At 51.7% G+C, this 21529-nt stretch overlaps 2 protein-coding genes across 3 annotated transcripts in view; one reads left to right on the forward strand and one right to left on the reverse strand.

The window, feature by feature from the left end:
• Positions 1–12535, forward strand: part of arhgap45a (Rho GTPase activating protein 45a) — a gene marked incomplete at its 5' end in the record, with an annotated part of 19467 nt that extends 6932 nt beyond the window's left edge. Inside the window, 19 exons of the mRNA XM_035423973.1 lie at positions 25–97; positions 662–740; positions 1336–1467; positions 1751–1812; positions 2696–2806; positions 2928–3008; positions 3482–3661; positions 4272–4409; positions 4550–4740; positions 5140–5267; positions 5745–5843; positions 6177–6275; positions 6583–6746; positions 7142–7330; positions 7526–7663; positions 9007–9245; positions 9647–9878; positions 11123–11222; positions 11894–12535. Of these exons, the coding sequence (XP_035279864.1) occupies positions 25–97; positions 662–740; positions 1336–1467; positions 1751–1812; positions 2696–2806; positions 2928–3008; positions 3482–3661; positions 4272–4409; positions 4550–4740; positions 5140–5267; positions 5745–5843; positions 6177–6275; positions 6583–6746; positions 7142–7330; positions 7526–7663; positions 9007–9245; positions 9647–9878; positions 11123–11222; positions 11894–12141 (2683 nt within the window). The remainder of the gene's footprint in view (positions 1–24; positions 98–661; positions 741–1335; positions 1468–1750; positions 1813–2695; positions 2807–2927; positions 3009–3481; positions 3662–4271; positions 4410–4549; positions 4741–5139; positions 5268–5744; positions 5844–6176; positions 6276–6582; positions 6747–7141; positions 7331–7525; positions 7664–9006; positions 9246–9646; positions 9879–11122; positions 11223–11893) is intronic.
• A 5029-nt stretch (positions 12536–17564) lies between these two features.
• Positions 17565–21521, reverse strand: polr2ea (RNA polymerase II, I and III subunit E, a). Of its 2 annotated transcripts, none has more exons than XM_035422674.1 (8): positions 21350–21521; positions 20722–20896; positions 20442–20557; positions 20265–20345; positions 19724–19782; positions 18768–18846; positions 18149–18215; positions 17565–17989 (listed from the first exon to the last, which is right to left on the reverse strand). In XM_035422674.1, exons 1-7 carry the CDS (start codon positions 21404–21406, stop codon positions 18150–18152), a joined length of 633 nt encoding a protein of 210 aa, XP_035278565.1. In that variant the 5' UTR covers positions 21407–21521; the 3' UTR covers positions 17565–17989; position 18149. The 2 variants fall into 2 exon arrangements, with proteins under 2 accessions (XP_035278565.1, XP_035278563.1); XM_035422672.1 differs by having other exon boundaries at positions 17565–17815; positions 21350–21520.
• Positions 21522–21529: the final 8 nt, after the last annotated feature.

The raw sequence follows: 21529 nt of genomic DNA on the forward strand, positions 1-21529 counted from the left end.
TCTCTCTCTCTCTCTCTCTCTCAGTGTGTCAGAGTTGCTGATGGGGGAGGTAGACAGCAGTACCCTTCTGTCTCTGCCACCCACGGAGAAGAGCAGGGTGAGTGTGTGTGTGCGTGCGTGTGTGTGTGTGCGCGCGTGTGTGTGTGTGTGTGCAGGACGTGGTGCACACGCCGGATGTTGGCATGCTCAGGCTGTTTCCTGGTGCAGACGCTGTTCTTGTTCTCTGTTCTCTTCCTACACATGGCGTAACTCACACGAGAGTGAGCGAACATTTTACACACACTCCCTCACCATCAGCCCCAATGGCTGGGGAGTTTGGGGGTCAGACTTAACCCTCTACAGTGTGAGATCAAATATGCCATGAGAATGTTGTAAACTGAACATTCTAATGCTGATGTCACAGTCACTACTGGTAACTGGAAGCCCTGGGGTTCTAGAACACTGACTTGAAATTTTGGGGGTAAAAAAAAACTCTTCCATTCAAACCCGTTTGGTTTTGGGTTGCTGTGGGAACCACTGTAGACTTTGTTGTGTGCCCGCGAAACCCTGACCACACATCCACACACAGCCTCTCCACACCCCCCTTATCTGACCTGCCACGCCCCTTTGTGTCATGCCCCACCCCCTTCCCCACCATGCCCCGCCCACTGTTTTATTGCAGTCCATGGAGAATCTTTATGCAGGCATGCCAAACCAGGGATCAGACTTCACCCTGTCCAAGAGTGACCTGCAGGAATGTGGTAAGAATATCTCTCAGTATGAGTATCAATGCAAGATTTCATTATTCGATCAACATCTTTAACTGCTTGTGAATATGTGCTATGTCACAGTGGGTGATTGTGAATATGTGCATATATCCTGTGTAACAGGAAGTGTCTGTGTAACAGGAAGTGTCCTTGTAACAGGAAGTGTCCATGTAACGGAAAACTGTTTGGTTCACCTGCCAATCTGTCTGTCTGTTTGTCCATGTGTCTACCTGCCCGCTTGTCTGTCTGTCTGCCTGCCTGTCTGTCTGTCTGTCTGTGGACCTGCCTGCCTGCCTGTCTGTCTGTGTGCCTGCCTGTCTGTCTGTCTGTCTGTCTGTCTGTCCGCCTGCCTGTCTGTCTGCCTGCCTGTCTGTCTGTCTGCCTGCCTGCATGTCTGCCTGTCTGTCTGTCTGTCTGTCTGTCTGTCTGCCTGTCTGTCTGCCTGTCTGCCTGTCTGCCTGTCTGCCTGTCTGTCCGCCTGTCTGCCTGCCTGCCTGCCTGTCTGCCTGCCTGTCTGCCTGTCTGTCTGCCTGTCTGCCTGTCTGTCTGCCTGCCTGTCTGCCTGCCTGTCTGCCTGTCTGTCTGTCAGTGTGGAGTGCAGAAGTGGACATTATTCTGCAGCGCAGCGAGGGTGGAGTTGACTCCGCCCTCACCTACGCCAAGTCCATCTCCAAGTACCTGAAGGACGTCATCAGCTACGTGGACAAGAGGATAGCACTGGGTGAGCGCTGGAACCAGGCTCCTCCCCTTTATCCCATCTGACCAATCACAGCAATGCTTGGCAGGTTCAACCCTGGCTCAGTTAGCCAATCGGCTCTATACACCAGTGGCCGTTCACGTGTAGATTTGATCACAGTGAATCGTTTCATACAGGGACTCGAGAACAGTCCTTAATATGCCTCATGACCTTTTCAGGAAGCAATGTTGCCATTTGTGTTTAATGAGCAAATATCTCTTTTTCTTTGTCTCTCTATCTCTCTTTCTCTCTGTTTTTCTCTCTCCAGAGATGGAATTTGCCAAGGGCCTTCAGAGACTCTACCAGTCTAGCAAGCAGAGTATTGCACAGGTATTCTAACCCCCCCCCCCATCTCACCTGGCTCAGGTATTCTAACCCCCCCCCCCAATCTCACCTGGCTCAGGTAAAGTAACCCCCCCCCCCCCCATCTCACCTGGCTCAGGTATTCTAACCCCCCCCCCCCCTATCTCACCTGGCTCAGGTACAGTAACCCCCCCCCATCTCACCTGGCTCAGGTATTCTAACCTCCCCCCCCCATCTCACCTGGCTCAGGTATTCTAACCCCCCCCCCCCTATCTCACCTGGCTCAGGTACAGTAACCCCCCCCCAATCTCACCTGGCTCAGGTATTCTAACCCCCCCCCCCCTATCTCACCTGGCTCAGGTACAGTAACCCCCCCCCCCCATCTCACCTGGCTCAGGTATTCTAACCCCCCCCCCCCCCCCCCAATCTCACCTGGCTCAGGTATTCTAACTCTCCCCCCCATCTCACCTGGCTCAGGTACAGTAACCCCCCCCCAATCTCACCTGGCTCAGGTATTCTAACCCCCCCCCCTATCTCACCTGGCTCAGGTACAGTAACCCCCCCCCCCCCCCCCCCAATCTCACCTGGCTCAGGTATTCTAACTCTCCCCCCCATCTCACCTGGCTCAGGTACAGTAACCCCTCCCCCATGTCTGTCACACCTCACTGTGTTCTGCATAGAAATTCTTAGTTGTGGCTTGTGTACCTGTAGTGATTGTGATCATCTCTCTTTTCTCTCCCCCTCTCCCTCTCTCTCTTTCTCCTCTTTCTCTCTCCCCCTCCCTCTCTCTCTCCCTCCCTCCTTCTCTGTCTCTCTCTTTCTCACTCCCCCTCTCTCTCTCTCTCTCTCTCTCTCTCTCTCTCTCTCTCCCTCTCTCTCTGTCTCTCCCTCTACCTCTGTCTCTCTCTAGCCATATATGCCGTTCTTCTCCATATACTCCCTGGCGCTGGAGCAGGATTTGGAGCAGAGTGTAGGGGTGCAGCAGACATCAGGCACTCTGCACAGCCAGACCTTCCTGCAGGTAGGACCCCTGGCACTGCCGCTCACTGACGATGGATTTCCTCTCTGCTGTCTGCCTTTGATGATGCAATCCCTGTGTCGTCCCCCTTTGATGATGTCACCCTCCTCCTCTCTGCTCCCAGCCCCTGATGCAGCGAAGGCAGGAACACGAGAAGAAACGAAAGGAGATCAAAGACCAGTGGCAGAGAGCCAAGAGGAAGCTGGTGAGCTGTCACTCAAACTCCCCTTGACTGGGGTCAAAGGTCGCTGGCACCCAGTGAGCCATCTTCAGACCAGACCCTGTGTGCCTTCCTTCCTCTCTGCCTTTTAAATGGGAGTTCCTAGCGCCGTGTTACTGTACAGAATGCACATTGCCGCAGTTCTGCTCTTGCTGAAGATGCCTCACGCAGTCGAGGCAGAAACTCAAGAGCAGGCTTGATACGCTGTTCGATGCTGTCTAGTCTGTAGGTACTGTAATCAGAGCCCTAATTTCATCATGAAAATGGCGAGCATTGCTGGGCTGAATGGCCCATTCTCGTCATTATGTCATGTTGTGTTATAAGATTTGAATGCTTTGGCTTAACTGGTGGAGAGACGGCGAACCTTTCTCGTGCGTCAGGAGGGCAGACTCCGGGGGTCGCCGTGGGGACGGTCGCCGTGGTAAACGGCGCGCTCTCTCTCTCTCTCTCCGGGGCAGATGGAGGCGGAGTCGAACCTGCGCAAGGCCAAGCAGGCCTACATGGCGCGCTTCGAGGAGTACGATAAGGCCCGGACGGTGGCCAGCCGCGCGGAGGAGGAGCAGGGGGGCGCGGGCGTGGGCTCCACCAACAAGGCCCTGGACAAGAAGAGACGGCTGGAGGAGGAGGCCCGCAACAAGGTGTGCTGGCTTTCACTGTGTGAAGCCTTGTGCTTCTGTCTCTATTTAGTTTCTGTACCTGTATCTGTACCGTACCTGTATCTGTACCGTACCTGTATCTGTACCGTACCTGTACCTGTACCTGTACCCGTATCTGTACCTGTATCTGTACCTGTACCTGTACCCGTATCTGTACCTGTATCTGTACCCGTACCTGTACCTGTACCTGTACCCGTACCTGTATCTGTACCTGTACCTGTGTCTGTACCGTACCTGTACCCGTACCTGTATCTGTACCGTACCTGTACCCGTACCTGTATCTGTACCTGTGCCCGTGCCTGTACCCGTACCTGTGCCCATACCTGTGCCCGTACCTGTATCTGTACCGTACCTGTATCTGTACCATTACCTGTATCTGTACCGTACCTGTACCTGTATCTGTACCGTACCAGTACCCATATCTGTACCTGTACCCGTACTCGTACCCGTACCCATACCCATACCCGTACCCATACCTGTACCCGTACCCATACCTGTGCCCGTGCCTGTACCCATACCCGTACCAGTATCCATACCTGTACCCGTACCCATACCCATACCCATACCTGTGCCCGTGCCTGTACCCCTGCAGGCTGAAGAGGCGGAGGCCACGTACCGCACCTGCATCGCCGACGCCAGCACACAGAGCCAGGAGCTGGAGGACGTGAAGGTCAACGTGCTGCGGCAGATCCAGGAGGTCATCAAACAGACCGACCAGACCCTGCGCTCGGTGAGTCAACCGCTACTCGGTACTGCCGCCATTTCCATCTCTCTCTCTCTCCCTCTCTCTCTTTCTCTCCCTCTCTCTCTGAAGCACACCTCCTAATTCTGCCGCGTTGTTCCCCCCATCCTCCCCCCCCCCCACCCCAGTCCACCATCTCGTACTACCAGATCATGCACATGCAGACGGCCGCACTGCCAGTGCACTACCAGACCCTGTGCGAGAGCAGCAAGCTGTACGACCCGGGCCAGCAGTACGCCGCCCACGTCAAAGACCTGCAGATGTCCGAGGAGCCCGAGACCCAGTACTGCTTCGAGCCCTACAGCGCCCCCTCTGGCCAGTGAGTGCTACTGCCACTGCCACATTTTATCATTTACCAGACGCTCGTACCGAGAGACACTCACGTAAAAAGTGGCAACAACGTGTCAAAGTCTTCGCAAGTACAACCTTTTGTCTGAAAATGTAAAAAGTGTAAAAGGTTTATTTGGGGAGACTTGGGTTTGGGTCCTGGGTTTGGGGGGTTTGGGTCCTGGGTTTGGGGGGTTTGGGTCCTAGTTTTGGGGAGCCTGGTCCTGGGTTTGGGGGGTTTGGGTCCTGGGTTTGGGGAGCCCGGTCCTGGGTTTGGGGGGGTTTGGGTCCTGGGTTTGGGGGGTTTGGGTCCTGGGTTTGGGGGGTTTGGGGCCTAGGTTTGGGGGGCCCGGTCCTGTGAGGGCGTGTCTGATCTGTCTGTCCCTTACAGGCCATCCATCGGACCCCGCAGCAACAGCTTCGGCGCAGACCGCCCGGGCAGCCAAGAGGCCCCGCCCACCTCCGGGGAGGCGGAGTCTGTGGACGGGGGCGTGTCCTCTAAAGAGAAGGAGAGGCGGGGTGAGTAACAGGGGGGAGGTCTCTCACCTTGGGCTTTGTGCACAATGGGTTCGTGGCGGGAGAGTGAGGCTTCGTGAACCCCAGGGTGGGTGGAGCTACAGCACTGCAGAGTGGTGGATGGTGGGTTTCGGGGGGCGGGATTTGTCCTCGCCCTATCACAACGGAGCGACTCATCCGGCCAGTCAGCTCAGGGAAAATAAGCAGCAACTGGTAGATCGCGCCTTGGAGGAAAGACTGTGCTCGTGTGCGTTCTTCTAACCTGGCGGAAACGCTTGCAGTGATGTTCAGATCAGGTCAAAGAGAGGACTTTGGTGTTGTGGGATGCGGACGTGGTGTTATTTAAGGTGCCAGAGTGGCAACTCAATCGTGAAAATTAATTTTAATTTGGTGAGAAATTGCGAGAGAATAATAAAAAAAAAAGTTGTGATTTGAACTGAAGGATTTGAACCGGGGTTCCACTCTTTGTTCCCATTGAAGGGCGTGGTCACCAGGTGTACAAGTCCTGGCCATCGGCAGTGAGCGACACAGACAGTGTGGGCTGTGGGAGTGGCCTGGAGTCCCCCACGACCAGCACAGGTACGTCCCGTCCCCCGTTCCTTACCCAAACCGCCCCTGTTCCTCAGCCAGGCTATCCCCGTTCCACCCAAACTACCCCCACTCCTCACCCAAACTACCCCCACTCCTCACCTAAACTGCCCCTGCTCCTCAGCCGAACTACCCCTGTTCCACCCAGACTACTCCTTCGTGAAACAGTCCCCATGTGTTGCTGTGAGTCGATGATTAGCAGGAAGTAGTTGCTCCGCCCCCTCACTCTGGGGGGCGGGGCTTGTTCTGGCAGGAAGTCCTGCCCTCCCGGAGCTCTCTGTGACTGTGGCTAAGGGGGGTTTTTTTGTTTTTGGCACCTTTCAGGAGATTTAAGGAAAACCCCGCGGACCGCCTCTATGGGGAGCGTGTCGTCCAATGAGGACGCAGAGATTAAGGCGGACAACGAGACCCCTTTCGAACGCGGTGAGTACAGGACTGTCCCGCCCCAGCGGTGGGGCGAGCAGAACCAATCCTGCACCACTATCCAGCAGCTGGATTTGGACTAATTAGAAAATTTGACCAATTGGCTGCGTTTGTCCCTAACCCCCCCCCAGTTCAGTCTGGCTCCTCCCCTGGTCTGTTCCACCTGGGCGGGGGGGTTTACCTGCTTTTTGCGGGGGGGTGGGGGGCGGGGTTTAGGCTGGGTTATTTGGGTATTTTATATGTGCTGTGTTTGATTGGATGTCAGCATTGTGGGTTTAAATTTTTAATTTTTTTTCCCCTCCTCCAGGCATGAACGGGATGGAGCCGGAGATCGCCGTGCCGACGGGCCCGTTCCGGAACGTGGGGCTGTCCAAGGCCGCGCGGACGCACCGCCTGCGCAAGCTGCGCACGCCCGCCAAGTGCCGAGAGTGCGACAGCTACGTGTACTTCCAGGGGGCGGAGTGTGAGGAGGTGAGGCCCCGCCCCCCTGTTCCATCGCACCGCGCGTTCTTTAGGCTCACCGCCCCCTCTCTCTGTCCCCGCCCCCTCACTCTGTCCCCGCCCCCTCTCTCTGTCCCCGCCCCCTCACTCTGTCCCCGCCCCCTCTCTCTGTCCCCGTCCTCTCACTCTGTCCCCACCCCCTCTCTCTGTCCCCATCCTCTCACTCTGTCCCCGTCCTCTCACTCTGTCCCCACCCCCTCTCTCTGTCCTCGCCCCCTCTCTTAATCCCCACCCTCTCTCTGTCTCCGCCCTCTCTCTGTCCCCGCCCCCTCTCTTAATCCCCACCCTCTCTCTGTCTCCACCCACTCTCTTAATCCTCACCCTCTCTGTGTCCCCGCCTCTCTGGCCCCGCCCCTCTGTCACAGTGCTTCCTGGCCTGTCATAAGAAGTGTCTGGAGTCGCTGGCCATCCAGTGCGGCCATAAGAAGCTGCAGGGCCGGCTGCAGCTGTTCGGCAGGGACTTCGCCCAGGTTGCCCACGGCAACTCCGAGGGGATCCCCTTCGTCATCAAGAAGTGCATCCTGGAGATCGAGAGGAGGGCGCTGAAGATGAAGGTGAGAGAGAGAGAGACAGAGAGTGATGGAGACAGGGGAGGTGATGGAGGTGGGAGGGAGGGAGGACAATATGGAGAGACAGAAGAGAGGAAAGAAAGGGTTGAGTGTGGAAGGGGTCAGTGGAACCTGGTCCCTGGGGGTCACTGTGTCGGTTGAGGACTCATCATCCACCCAACACCCCCCCCCCCCCCGCAGGGCATCTACCGGGTGAACGGGGTGAAGACGCGGGTGGAGAAGCTGTGCCAGGCCTTTGAGAACGGCAAGGAGCTGGTGGAGCTGTCCCAGGCCTCTCCCCACGACATCAGCAATGTGCTCAAGCTCTACCTGCGACAGGCGAGTCACCTGGGCGCCGACTCCGCCCACTTTACATCAGTCAGCATCGCCCGCCTCCAACCAAACAGCATCTTATACCGCCGCCCAATCAGCATCTCACACCTCCAACCAATCAGCATCTCACACCTCCAACCAAACAGAATCTCACGCCTCCAACCAAACAGCATTGTTTGCCTCCAACCAAACAGCATCTTATACCTCCACCCAATCAGCCTCTCACACCTCCACCCAATCAGCCTCTCACACCTCCACCCAATCAGCCTCTCACACCTCCACCCAATCAGTCTCTCACACCTCCACCCAATCAGCCTCTCACACCTCCACCCAATCAGCCTCTCACACCTCCACCCAATCAGCCTCTCACATCGTCACCCAATCAGCCTCTCACACCTCCACCCAATCAGCCTCTCACACCTCCACCCAATCAGCCTCTCACATCGTCACCCAATCAGCCTCTCACACCTCCACCCAATCAGCCTCTCACACCTCCACCCAATCAGCCTCTCACACCTCCACCCAATCAGCCTCTCACACCTCCACCCAATCAGCCTCTCACACCTCCACCCAATCAGCCTCTCTCACCTCCACCCAATCAGCCTCTCACATCGTCACCCAGTCAGCCTCTCACACCTCCACCCAATCAGCATCTCACACCTCCACCCAATCAGCCTCTCACACCTCCACCCAATCAGCCTCTCACATCGTCACCCAATCAGCCTCTCACACCTCTACCCAATCAGCCTCTCACACCTCCACCCAATCAGCCTCTCACATCGTCACCCAGTCAGCCTCTCACACCTCCACCCAATCAGCCTCTCACACCTCCACCCAATCAGCCTCTCACATCGTCACCCAGTCAGCCTCTCACACCTCTACCCAATCAGCCTCTCACACCTCCACCCAATCAGCCTCTCACATCGTCACCCAATCAGCATGTCACACCTCCACCCAATCAGCCTCTCACATCGTCACCCAGTCAGCCTCTCACACCTCCACCCAATCAGAATCTCACGCCTCCAACCAATCAGCCTCTCACGCCTCCAACCAATCAGCCTCTCACACCTCCACCCAATCAGCCTCTCACACCTCCACCCAATCAGCCTCTCACACCTCCACCCAATCAGCATCTCACACCTCCACCCAGTCAGCCTCTCACACCTCCACCCAATCAGCCTCTCACACCTCCACCCAGTCAGCCTCTCACACCTCCACCCAATCAGCATCTCACACCTCCACCCAATCAGCCTCTCACACCTCCACCCAATCAGCATCTCACACCATTATAAACATTTGCTTGTTTTCCTTTGGTCTTCTGAATCTCATTAACTTCCCACAATTCCCAGCTCCCCGAGCCAATAATGCCCTTCCGTCTGTACAACGACCTGATGGGCGTGGCCAAGGATAGCCTGAAGGCGGAGTCCGGCGTGGGCGGGGACGTGGGGAAAGGGGCGGAGCTCGTGGACCTGGGCCCGGAGACCGACCCCGAGGTCGTGACCCTGGTGGAGAAGCTTCGGGATCTCCTGAAGCCTCTGCCCCCAGCCAACGTGGCCACCCTGCGCTACATCACCCGCCACCTGCGCAAGTGAGCCCTCAACTGTGATTGGCCAACAATATCCCTCTCCCCTTATGATGTCATAATCACCAGATACGTGATTTCTCCTGATTAATCACAGAGATCATTAAAAAAAGATGGTCACCTTACCTACCTTCCCTCTCTCCCCTTCCATTTTTCTCTGTCACTCTTTCACTCCATCCCTCCCGCTGTCTTTCTCCCCTTCCCTCTTTCCCCTCTAACCTTTTAATTTCTCATTTCCCCCCTCCCTCTTTCTCTCTTGTTTCTCCTCCCTTTTTTCTCTCCCTGACTCTCTCTCTCTCTCTGTCTGTCGCTCTGTTTCTCTCTCTCTCTTCCTCTCCCTCTCTCTCTCTGTCTGACTCTCTGTCCCTCCCTCCCCTTCCCCTTCCCCCTCTCCCTCCCTCCCTCAGGATCTCTGAGCTGGAGCAGGATAATAAGATGAGCCCCAGTAATTTGGGCATAGTGTTTGGCCCCACTCTGATGAGGCCCCGCCCCACGGGGGCCACCGTGTCCCTGTCCTCATTGGTGGATTACCCGCACCAGGCCCGCGTCGTGGAGGCTCTCATCGTCTTCCACGCCGCCATCTTCCAGCCAGGCTCCGCCCCTTCCTCCTCAGGCCCCGCCTCCCAGAGGCACAGCCAGGTGAGCGCACAGGAGGCCACGCCTTCGTCGCCTGTTCAGGTTATAGTCACAGTTACGGTCCAGGTTATAGTCACAGTTAGGGTCCAGGTTATAGTCATGGTTACAGTCCAGGTTATAGTCACAGTTACGGTCCAGGTTATAGTCACAGTTAGGGTCCAGGTTATAGTCATGGTTACAGTCCAGGTTATAGTCACAGTTACGGTCCAGGTTATAGTCATGGTTACGGTCCAGGTTATAGTCACGGTTACGGTCCAGGTTATAGTCACAGTTACGGTCCAGGTTATAGTCACAGTTACGGTCCAGGTTATAGTCACAGTTACGGTCCAGGTTATAGTCACAGTTACGGTCCAGGTTATAGTCACGGTTACGGTCCAGGTTATAGTCACGGTTACGGTCCAGGTTATAGTCACGGTTACGGTCCAGGTTATAGTCATGGTTACGGTCCAGGTTATAGTCACAGTTACGGTCCAGGTTATAGTCACAGTTACGGTCCAGGTTATAGTCACAGTTACGGTCCAGGTTATAGTCACAGTTACGGTCCAGGTTATAGTCACAGTTACGGTCCAGGTTATAGTCACAGTTACGGTCCAGGTTATAGTCATGTTATGATCCAGGTTATAGTCATGTTATGATCCAGGTTATAGTCACAGTTACAGTCCAGGTTATAGTCATGTTATGATCCAGGTTATAGTCATGTTATGATCCAGGTTATAGTCACAGTTACAGTCCAGGTTATAGTCATGTTATGATCCAGGTTATAGTCACAGTTACAGTCCAGGTTATAGTCATGTTATGATCCAGGTTATAGTCACAGTTAGGGTCCAGGTTATAGTCACGGTTACAGTCCAGGTTATAGTCACGGTTACGGTCCAGGTTATAGTCACGGTTACGGTCCAGGTTATAGTCACGGTTACGGTCCAGGTTATAGTCACAGTTACGGTCCAGGTTATAGTCACAGTTACGGTCCAGGTTATAGTCACAGTTACGGTCCAGGTTATAGTCACAGTTACGGTCCAGGTTATAGTCACAGTTATGGTCCAGGTTATAGTCACAGTTATGATCCAGGGTATAGTCACAGTTACGGTCCAGGTTATAGTCATGTTATGATCCAGGTTATAGTCACAGTTACGGTCCAGGTTGTATTCACGGTTATGGACCAGGTTATAGTCACGGTTATGGACCAGGTTATAGTCACGGTTACGCTAACTCATCTTCCTCCTCCTCTTCGTTTCCCTCCATCTCAGGACTGCACCGAGGAGAGCAGGAAGGAAGCAAAGGACCAAGGTGACGAACAGGAGTGTCAGCCAATCAGGACCGAGTCAGAAAAGGGGGAGGAGTTCTGTGGTGAGTTACAGACCAATCCCGTCCTCCTCTGCAGTGCTGTCTCCACTCAGAGAGAGAGTTGGTTTATAGAAGAATCGAGTCAGGACTGTTTTCTTATCTTGTGCTTCTGTTCCTGTGTTGTAGTGCTAAAATTTAAAGATTCTAACATGACATAACATAATGACGAGAACAGGCCATTCAGCCCAACAATGCTCGCCATTTTCCAAACTAAATCAGTGCTCTGATTACCTGCAGGCTATATAGTATCTCATACCGTATCAAGCCTAGTCTTGAAAATCCCCAGAGTTTCGGCCTCTACTACATGATCTGGCAGACTGTTCCACACACTGACTACTCTCTGCGTGGAAAAAATTCCTAATGTCTGTACGGAATTTACCTTTTGCTAATTTCCAGTTATGTGCCCTTGTTCTACTAATAGATCTCAAAATGACAATTTTGTGGTATAGGATGTGTATGTGTGTTTGTGTGTGTGTGTGTGTGTGTGTGTGTGTGTGCGTATGTGTGTGTGCACGTGCGTGTGCGTGCGTGTGTGTGCATGTGCGTGAGTGTGTGTGTGCGTGTGCGTGCGTGTGTGTGCATGTGCGTGCGCGTGTGTGTGTGTGCGTGTGCGTGTGTGTCTTCGGGATGCTGTTATTAGAGCAGACTGTGTTAATCATGTTATTTTTATTCAGGCAACTCTTTGGCCTCCTCGGGCTCCCAGGAGAGGTCCCTGGACTCTGACTGGGAGCTGGAGGAGCAGGCGGGCGGCTCCCAGGCCAGGCTGTCCCGCCTGGCCAAGCAGGCCAGCGAGACCAGCACAGAGGAGGAGCCGCTCAGCCCCCGGGCCAGCCTGGACCTCTCGCACCAGGCAGTGCCCGCCCCCATCGAGGAGGTCCCCCCCGTGCCGGACTCCGAGCCCCCGGACAGCGAAGAGCCCTGACCCCACCGCCCCCCCCACCCTCCCCTCTCCCCCTTCCCTCCCCTGGCAGACAGAGCTCAGAGGCGGAGCTGGCCTCAATGTGGGAGGAGCTCAGTGCCCAACCAATGAAACGCCACGGTCTCAGGACCCCTCTGAGGCTGTCCACGGCGTGCCTGTTTGGGGTGACGCAGTTGGCGTTTTCAAGGTTTTAAAGTGTAGAAGAAGCGTGCTCTCTCTCAGGAAACAGACGTCGACTTGCGCGACTGTTCCCTTTTCCTTTCTTTGGTCGATGGTTTAATGCGGTTTTTTTGGGGGGGGATTTCAAGGGGAGTCTGGAATTTTTTTTACATTTCATTTGTTTACGTTGTTTAAGTTTTGTATGTTTGATGTACAGGTGATGTACTACCTTGAGTTTTTTTAAAATTCGAGACTGCTGGAGACGCCCGAAGCCGGTGTGACGAGCACTGCGACTGGGCTGGACGAAGCCCGGCGCGTTCCCGTAGATTTCGGGTGGGATTGTGTTCTGCTGCAGCAGACTGAGGACCTGCCGCGTCCAGTGATGGTCTGTCTGCGTGGGGTTTGCAGCCGCAGAGCGAGCGATTAACTGGCTCGGCGCCTGCCCCCCGTACCCAAGCACCTGCCCCCCGTACCCAAGCGCCTGCCACCCGTACCCAAGCGCCTGCCCCCCCTACCCAAGCGCCTGCCCCCCGTACCCAAGCGCCTGCCACCCGTACCCAAGCGCCTGCCCCCCCTACCCAAGCGCCTGCCCCCCGTACCCAAGCGCCTTCCCCCCGTCCCCAAGCACCTGCCCCCCCTACCCAAGCGCCTGCCCCCCCGTACCCAAGCGCCTGCCCCCCGTACCCAAGCGTCTGCCCCCCGTCCCCAAGCGCCTGCCCCCCGTACCCAAGCGTCTGCCCCCCGTCCCCAAGCGCCTGCCCCCCGTACCCAAGCGTCTGCCCCCCGTCCCCAAGCGCCTGCCCCCCGTACCCAAGCGCCTGCCACCCGTACCCAAGCACCTGCCCCCCATACCCAAGCGCCTGCCCCCCATCCCCAAGCGCCTGCCCCCCGTACCCAAGCGTCTGCCCCCCTGTACCCAAGCGCCTGCCCCCCCTACCCAAGCGCCTGCCCCCCCTACCCAAGCACCTGCCACCCCTACCCAAGCGTACTTCACATTTCCACCCGACACTTTTCGGGTTGAGCTCTTAGCGCCACCATGCCAGCACCCCCGCAGGGCCGGCCCGTGGCATAAACGGTCTGTGCAGTTGCTTAGGGCCACAACCGCTAGGGGGGGGGGGGCACACGATCCAATGTTTATCTAAGGTAAATAACGTTATTTTCGCAATTTCGTTATTCATCCCCTATCGCGGAACTAGCGGTATGAATTTGAAACGGAATGGCAACCGAACATTTCATAACAATGTAATGTAAGAAGGATTTTACCAAGCGAACCCCCCCCTCCCACCTCCCCCCACTCCCCCCGCTCGACAGAATCCAGCAGCACCGCCAGGCCCCCCCCCGCCCTCGCCTTTGCTTAGGGCCACCAAAATCCTAGGGCCGGCCCTGCACACCCGTCTCAGTGCCAGTGTGTACCACCGCCTGCTTCCTCTCAGAAATGACATGTAACCCACTATATTTGGACTTTTTCGGGAAATACATTCATCACTATTCCAGTGTACAGCAGTGTATTTTTAAATTGACATTGACTGCTAAATCTGAAAGTGGAACCAGTTTGTGTGTGTGTGTGTGCGTGCGTGTGTGTTCGCCCATGTGCTCTGTGGAATTGGCCTACGCTTGGAAGTGGAAGTGTTTTGCTGTGTTTTTCATTTCAGTTTCTGTTATTATTGCAACGTAAAGAACCTTATATTTCTTAAAGCCTGCAGGTGATATCGAACTTGTGCAACCTTGGGGCCAGAGGGACAGGTGTTCAGTGATTCTGAATAAGAGGCCTGTGTGTGCGGTTTGATCCCTGACAATGTGTCACGAGCACTCTTCCCTTTTGGGAATGGAACATGTTGACTTGTTTAAATGTACAATACATTATCAGGACATTGCAGTGCTGCAGCGTATGGACAAATATGCAGTTATGACACATTGTAATATATTACACTTCTGTGGAATATATATATATATATACATATATATATATGGTAAGAATGTGTTTTGGTAAGAGTATATTTCAGGGTTGTGCCTGCTTGTTTGTCCTCCTCTGTCCCCTGTGGTTCCCTGGTTATTGCTCTGTTAGTGTTGCTGTTGCACTGTTGGCCCAGTGAGTTTTTAATGTGGTGCATTTTAAGGTGATGTAGTAAGGTCCTGGAGACAAGTACCTGCACGTATCTGCAACGCTGTGACCAAAACGTGTGATCAGAGCATTCCTGGATTTTCTGATGCTTTTTTTATTTTTTTTTGATTAAGCTTTTTATTTATTTGCATGTTTCCCGTTAGCATGCGCGCTAAGAACAAAATGGCGGAAAACCTTGACCCTCTTTTAGAGAGTCAGAGCGTAGCCCCCTAGCAACGTCCCTGCTGCTGCAAGAGTACTCCATTCTGACTTCAGCTTTTGGTTCTTTTTTGGGGGCATTTTGACCTACATAATAATAAACGCCTCTTAAAATACTTTAGGGGGAGAGTTGGGCTGCCACAAACCACAAAATGTGTGGAGTCGTGGGGGGGGGGGGGGGGCAGTGCAAAAGCTGGCTTCTCTGTGTGTGAGTGTGTCACACATTTTTGTAGATGTGTTGCTGTGCACAGTGTTGTCTGTTCAGTCCTGCTGTGCTGCTATCTAGCTTAGCCTCTATATGGAGGATACTGTCCAAGAGCCATTCCTATTGTGGCATCACAATCCAGAGTTCTGCAGTGATTCTGGGATTAGGGCAAGGGTGTTATTCCCATGGCAACGAAAGCAGACGCTTCAGTTTAGATTTTGTTGTTTGTAGAAGATTTTTTTATAACTTCAATCAAGGGGTTTCAATTCTATTTAAATATGTTTGTGAGCTTTTTTTTAAAAAAAAATTACGTTAAAGGGCTTTAAAAGAAAATACGGTTGCTGCACGTGGTGAGTGCAGAATGTTGTTTGTGCTTAAGTTATATTTTTAAATTGAGACCAATGTGTACTATATATTCAGATTGAAAAAGAAAAAGGGGAAGTGTGTATAATTTTATTGAATAAACTGCATCATTTTCTACTTTAAAGGAACAGCAAAGTCTGAGGTGGTGTTTCAACATGGTGGGCTGGGGTTATCATCTCTTTTCCCTTTCTCCTTGGTTCAGCCCCCCAAACAGCTGGTTGCTAAAATGGTTCAAAGCCCAAATCCAAATATATACAAAGAAATATACATACGTAAATACAGGAACGCATGAGGAACAATGCACAATGGTGGAGTTGTCTGCAGAGTGAAACTGAGAAACAGGAAGAACAAACCAGCAGAAAGTTTAAGGAAGACGCAGGTGCAAGATGTTACTTGTAAAAAATTTTGAAAAACCCCAAAGCCTTAAAGCCTACGTGCTCTGGAAACCTGACAGAAGCCTGACATATTGTCACTGAAACAGGAAATGGCACCTTGAGAACCGCGAACTGTCAACTGAAAAACACGCCGCGAGCGGAAATCAACATGGCGGAGCTCTCGGGTGTGTCAGTTTGCTCGTTTTGACGGTCGCTGTTACGCAGAATGGCTCCGAGGTCCGTCTCTGCTCTGATTGGCTGGGCATTATTAAGGCTGCTACGACCCCACATTCACAGCAACACGACCAGCGTGCATCCATTTACCGGACTTTAGGACCGGTTTCTAGATGGTATGTGCGGTACGCATAAACGGAAAGTTATGTCGTCTTTTTCATTTTCCGTTTTACTCAACGCGGTGTGGTCACGCGGGTTCAACTGCAGTGTGCTTAGCTGGAGTTTAAACCTCAGGTTTAAACCTCTAGACCACAAAACTGCATTAAAGCTGAGACGGTTAATCTATATTGGAGTTATAACTGGGTAATCATTATTCAGTTGCAGTGCAGTGACATTTTTATTAAATAAACCACTAACAGTCGCCCTCACCAGTAAGAGAACTGGACGCTAAGCGCCTTCTCGGTTTAATAAAAAGGTTTGCAGTGTCCTGTGATCCTCAGCGCAGGCACGCCATGTCTTTTCCAGCAAGGATTAGAGGTGTGGTTCGCAGAATGCAAATTTGCATAAACGGGCCGGGAGATTTGCAAACCACTAAAAACACCGTTTATTTTCCCGTCAACGCAAATGCAAAACAAAAAGGGAAGAAAATGACCATGCCTGGTTTGATCCTGCCATATTGTTTTTATTTACAGGGCAATCCAGGGACTTGATTCATCTGTAAATTAGGGGCACGTTTATTATGAAAACTGGGTCAGAAACCACGGAGTTACAGACTGCAGTTACAGACTGCAGTCTCTCTAATAGACCCCTAGCCACCGTGTCACACTGCCGCCCCCTGCTGGACACTGAGGATATCTCCGTGCACTCAGCATTTGATTTTCTGCTGGGTCCCAAAACACGGGAGCAGGGGCACAGCAAGGATCTGAAACAGGGCTCCTCCATCTTGTCCAAAAAGGGCCGGTGTGGGTGTAGCCTTTTTCTTCCAGCTACACACCTGATTCTACGAATCAACCACTAGGGTCTTCGCCAAGGGCCCTGATTACCAGAATCAGGTGTGTTACTGCTCAGTTGGAACAGAAGCCTGCACCCACACCGGCCCTTTTTGGACAATATTGAGGACCCCAGATCGGGGAGGGGAAAAAAAAAACCAAGGTCAAGAGACTTGGCTGGGGTGAGGGGGTTTCCCCTTTAATTTATTCTAATTTATTCATTTAATAGAGATTTCACAGCATAAATGCTGTACATGTGCCTCTATAGTAAGCTTAAACTTGATAATATTAAAGAACTTCCATTCCCTTCCTAAATGTATTGCAACTGACATTCTCACACAAAAAAAAAAAAAAGAAATTTAAATGGAGGCTTTGGAAACGGACGTGCAAAAACACACAGAAGACACGACCACAGTCTCATTAATATTAGTTGTGGCCATGTCTGGGTGGGAGGTGGGGGTGCTCCTACAACATCGATGGAAGTTTATGCTCACGAACACTCAAACGGCCACTGTAAACTTAGTGGTTTTGTCGTTACCAACGTGGCTTTGCCTTCTGAACATTGCGTTATGTATGTCAAAACATCCTGAAAGTTGTGTAACCGTGAGAAACGAACGCTACACGAAACACTAAGACCTGTTCTTCTGTTTTTTAAAATTTATTTATTTTTATTTAGTTTCTTTTTTTTACTGACTCAGATCATGTGTGGTGTTTATGTAGATGCGCAGTGACGTCGCAAACATTGCTTTTTCCCCCTGATTAATTCCGTTTTATTTGTCTAGTCAGCAGTTGAATGTCTCCTTCCTGAATTGAAAACACACCAGCTTCCAACTCACACCAAAGAAGCTTGTAAATAAGCCTTTAATTTGTTCATTCAGTGACATTGTCATTCGATTGACACAGGTCTTACATCTGTTTAAAAACAGAAATGTACAAATACAAAACAACTAAAAGAGAAAAAATTGGAGAAAAAAAATTCTCTTCATTAATATGCAGCACAAAACAATGTTTTTCTTTTCAAGACAGTCTCATTCCATTGTGGAAAAACCACAGGACAGGATCACTAGCGTCCCCTGGAGGTCAGGGTGACAAACTGCAGACCAGAAACACACCAAAGGTAAAGATTTTACATTTCCAATAATTAACTGCTTAAGAAAACATCCATACCTAGTTGCTTTTTACAGCACAGAGATAGTACAGAATTTGAATCAAAAGATGCAGAGCAGGAATTGAAAGCTATCCAAATCAATCGATGTCCGTGTGACGTCTGTATAATTTGAAAGGAAAATATGAAGAAGTATGTTAGCAGGAATGTGGTGGGTTTCAACTGAATTACACCCTTAATTTGGCTAAAATTTAAAAATGTGGGCCAGAACCTACAGCTTTAGCAAACACAGCGATTGGCTGACTGCAAAACCAAACGTACCTCACTGCACCAGCCTGTAGGTGATGTAGCGTCCAGCAGTCTCACTGGGCCGGATGATCTTCACCACCTGACCAATCAGCAAACAGCAATTAGGACACCGTTTCCCACCCAACCCAGGGAAGCACGTTTCCTTTTAAGGACCAGTTCGTACGGGGTCACTGCTTCACCGGTATTTTGTATCTCTGCCCATTCGCGAAGCCCCGCTCTCACGTCAGTCAACTGGGGGACGGGGTGTGGTGTAGTGGTTAGCGAACTGTGCTAGTAACCTAAGGGTTGCAGGTTTGATTCCCAGCTGGGGCACTGCAAAGTACTTAACCTGCATCGCTTCGGCATGTATAACTTTCCGACCTAGCCTATGCTTGCTGTGTGAACTAGACTTAACTGCTGTGGATAACTCTTAGATAACAAGTATTGTACCTTATCAGACCTGTGTTCTGTAGTCGTCCAACGACCTTTGGCATGCACTTACCGTGTGTCGCCTTGGATAAAAGTGTTAAACGTAACGCGTAAATGGATACTACGTGAAAAATGCGTGTGTTAAGAAAGTGCGCAAGTCGCCCTGGATGAGAGGGTCTGCTAAATGGCGGTAATGTGATGTGATGCCGAGCGGCTTCCTCACCTGCCCCCTTTTCAGGCCGAAGTATCGGGCCACCGGATCCCCCGCCTGTATCCTGGGCAACTGGCTCTCCTTCAGTTTACTGCCGCGTCAAGGAACCACCGCCAAAATGGGCATTACACCTGCACAATGCTTCTCTTCTCATTGGCGTGGCACGCCGCAATGCACCGACTGACCAGAGGGGGCGACGGCGTGCAGCTGCTGGCTCGCTCGTTGGGTGTTTTTTGAGCCCTCTTTGGTTCACTTCCAGGGCAGCTGCTGCCTGTGGGACACGTCACGCCCCTTCAAGAGTACGAGCCCATCACCCGCAAAAAAAACCTGCCCACACGGGTTATATTTTCTTAAACGACAAATGTGACAAAAACAACTTGTTTCCGATTCTCTTGTTTTTATTCAAATTTATGCAAGCTAAGTGAGGCTAAGTTTGGCTATTCACCTCCGAACGGCAAGGGCTAGCCGAAGGGTCTTACATCGTAGCGGTTAGAAAGGCAGATAAAGAAGTTTGAATGGAGGCAGGGTTTGCTGTGATTGGCTCATACTCTTGGAGGGCAGGACCTGCCTCACTGGCAGAGCAGCTGCCCTGGAAGTCACCGTTGACGGCTCAAAAGGCCATCGAGCCGTCCAATCAGACACAGGCCAGTCACACAGAGACGGGGTCTTACCAGGATGAGCCACTCAGCAGTCCGTAACACCATTTTAGACACAAGCATACAGTGTTTTGTATTCATAGCATTATTCACTGACCCTTAATGTGTGCACGATTCTGCAAGCAGCCGTGGAACGAAGAGAACCTGGTTAAACAGCTGAACTCAAAGGTGAACCCACAGCGCTGCCAACTCCTTTGGTTTCCCTGACCTCTGGGATATGCGCCAATCAATGTGCGCCTGTCTCTGATTGGACACGACCACCCGCCTGTCTCTTATTGGACACGACCGCCCCACATGCGCCAGAAAGGATACTATCGTGCCAGGAGCTCGGTTACTTCTTCCTTTGTCATCACTATGTGTTCTGGGACCAGCTGCAAAAAGTCAGACCAGACCAACAGTCAGTCACTCAAACGGCAAATCATTAATTAGTAAACCACTAATGAAATAAAATAAGTAATAAGACTAAATTAATAAAATGTACAGTATAATGGCAGGCTCCATTTCTGTCAGAAGATCAGTCTAGGAAAGCCACATAACCTCTGGACTTTTGTTCTAAATCTTGAACTTTCCTTAATATAATTTAATAACTTTTAGTTCTTGCAAATCATTGTGGTAGTTCATGGCTGTTGATTAACTAAACCGAACTGCTTTGTGATCTAAACGGCCACATGCTTGTTTGAGTAAGTCTCTCCACAAAGGTAATGGCAGAGTGGTCCATCTATGACTCTGACTGCCCCCCCCCCAACACCCCCACCCCACTACCCTGACTAAACACATCTGCTTATGTTAATCGCCATGACAACTGCAAGGCAATGAACAGGAAGGTCTCATCATTCCGTTAAAATCCACGCACCTCGTGCTCTGTGATGTTAATGAGAAGCTCCTGCTGCAGAAACTGCTCCAGGATGTACTTGGGAGCCATGTCTACCAGGGACTGGGAAGAAAAGCCAACGTCTGGTTAGGCATGGAAAAATCACAGGACACAACGCGATTTTTATTATTAGCGGCGCTGGAACGGCATTTTGCGCACCTGCTTGGCGGACGGCGTCATGCCCATCTGCACCACTATGATCGCTCTGGTGATGTTCTCCTCCTGCATGCGCTGGCAGTACATCTTGATGGTCTTGATGCCAACCTTGGGTTCCTCTGCACGAGACGGGATGGATCAGTTTAGCTAGTGTTAACCAACTGTCTTGCAGCACGTGTCTACACGTCTGCCAGCAGCACTGCCTAAAAGTAAACCGTAGGAAGTCTAGACGCCATCCCCTAAAACGGGATGTTTTCCAGAGTTTTCTTTTGCCACTGCGTACCTGGGAAGAAAACGAACATCTGATCCGTCGGGTCGTCGTTATGGGCGACCAACACGGTGAGATCTGTGCGTCGCGGTCGACCCTCGCTAGGCTTGTCTCCAAACTGGCTTTTAAATTCGTCCAGGGTCTGGTCCAACTCGTCCTGGGTCACCAGGTAACCGCGGTCATGACACAGCTGTAACAGGAGACTCAGTATAAGTTTACAGCGGCACTTCTAAGCAGTTGCCTCCAACTCTATCTCTCACACACGGTCTATAGATACGTTTATACACACTTACAGTCAATGAAACACATATATAAGCAATATCTATATCGCACATCCCTGAATATGTACACGCACGCACACACAGAAGCAACCGAATTTAAAAACAATAGCCTTTCAAACGACACAAGTTTGAGGATACAAGTTACATAGATTGCTAACTACTTTAACGAATAGATGTGCAATCATCTAGCCGTCACGCAAGTCTATTTCATAACACAACAGCAGAAGGAAATGATCAGATGGGTTTTATCTAACGTTAGCTCACGACAGAAGTTTCTAGCAGTGTTACACAGCTAGCTAATTCAGTGTGACTAAATATCTATTAATGAGAATAACATTTTTAAAAAGCATTTTTTCACTCACCTGCATGATTGTTTTTCGAATTTTCCATAACCTGTAAGTCTCCTCCTCATCATCCATAACGGCGTGTTCTTGTTATTTTTCACTAATGAAGGGAAAATCAACAAATAACGGCCACGCTTTTTTCTATTCTCCCTACAAATCGCTTCCTTCCGTAGCCAGGCGATCACGTGGGTGCATTTT

This window comes from Anguilla anguilla, chromosome 6, assembly GCF_013347855.1.
Source record: "Anguilla anguilla isolate fAngAng1 chromosome 6, fAngAng1.pri, whole genome shotgun sequence".
Taxonomy (NCBI): domain Eukaryota; kingdom Metazoa; phylum Chordata; class Actinopteri; order Anguilliformes; family Anguillidae; genus Anguilla; species Anguilla anguilla.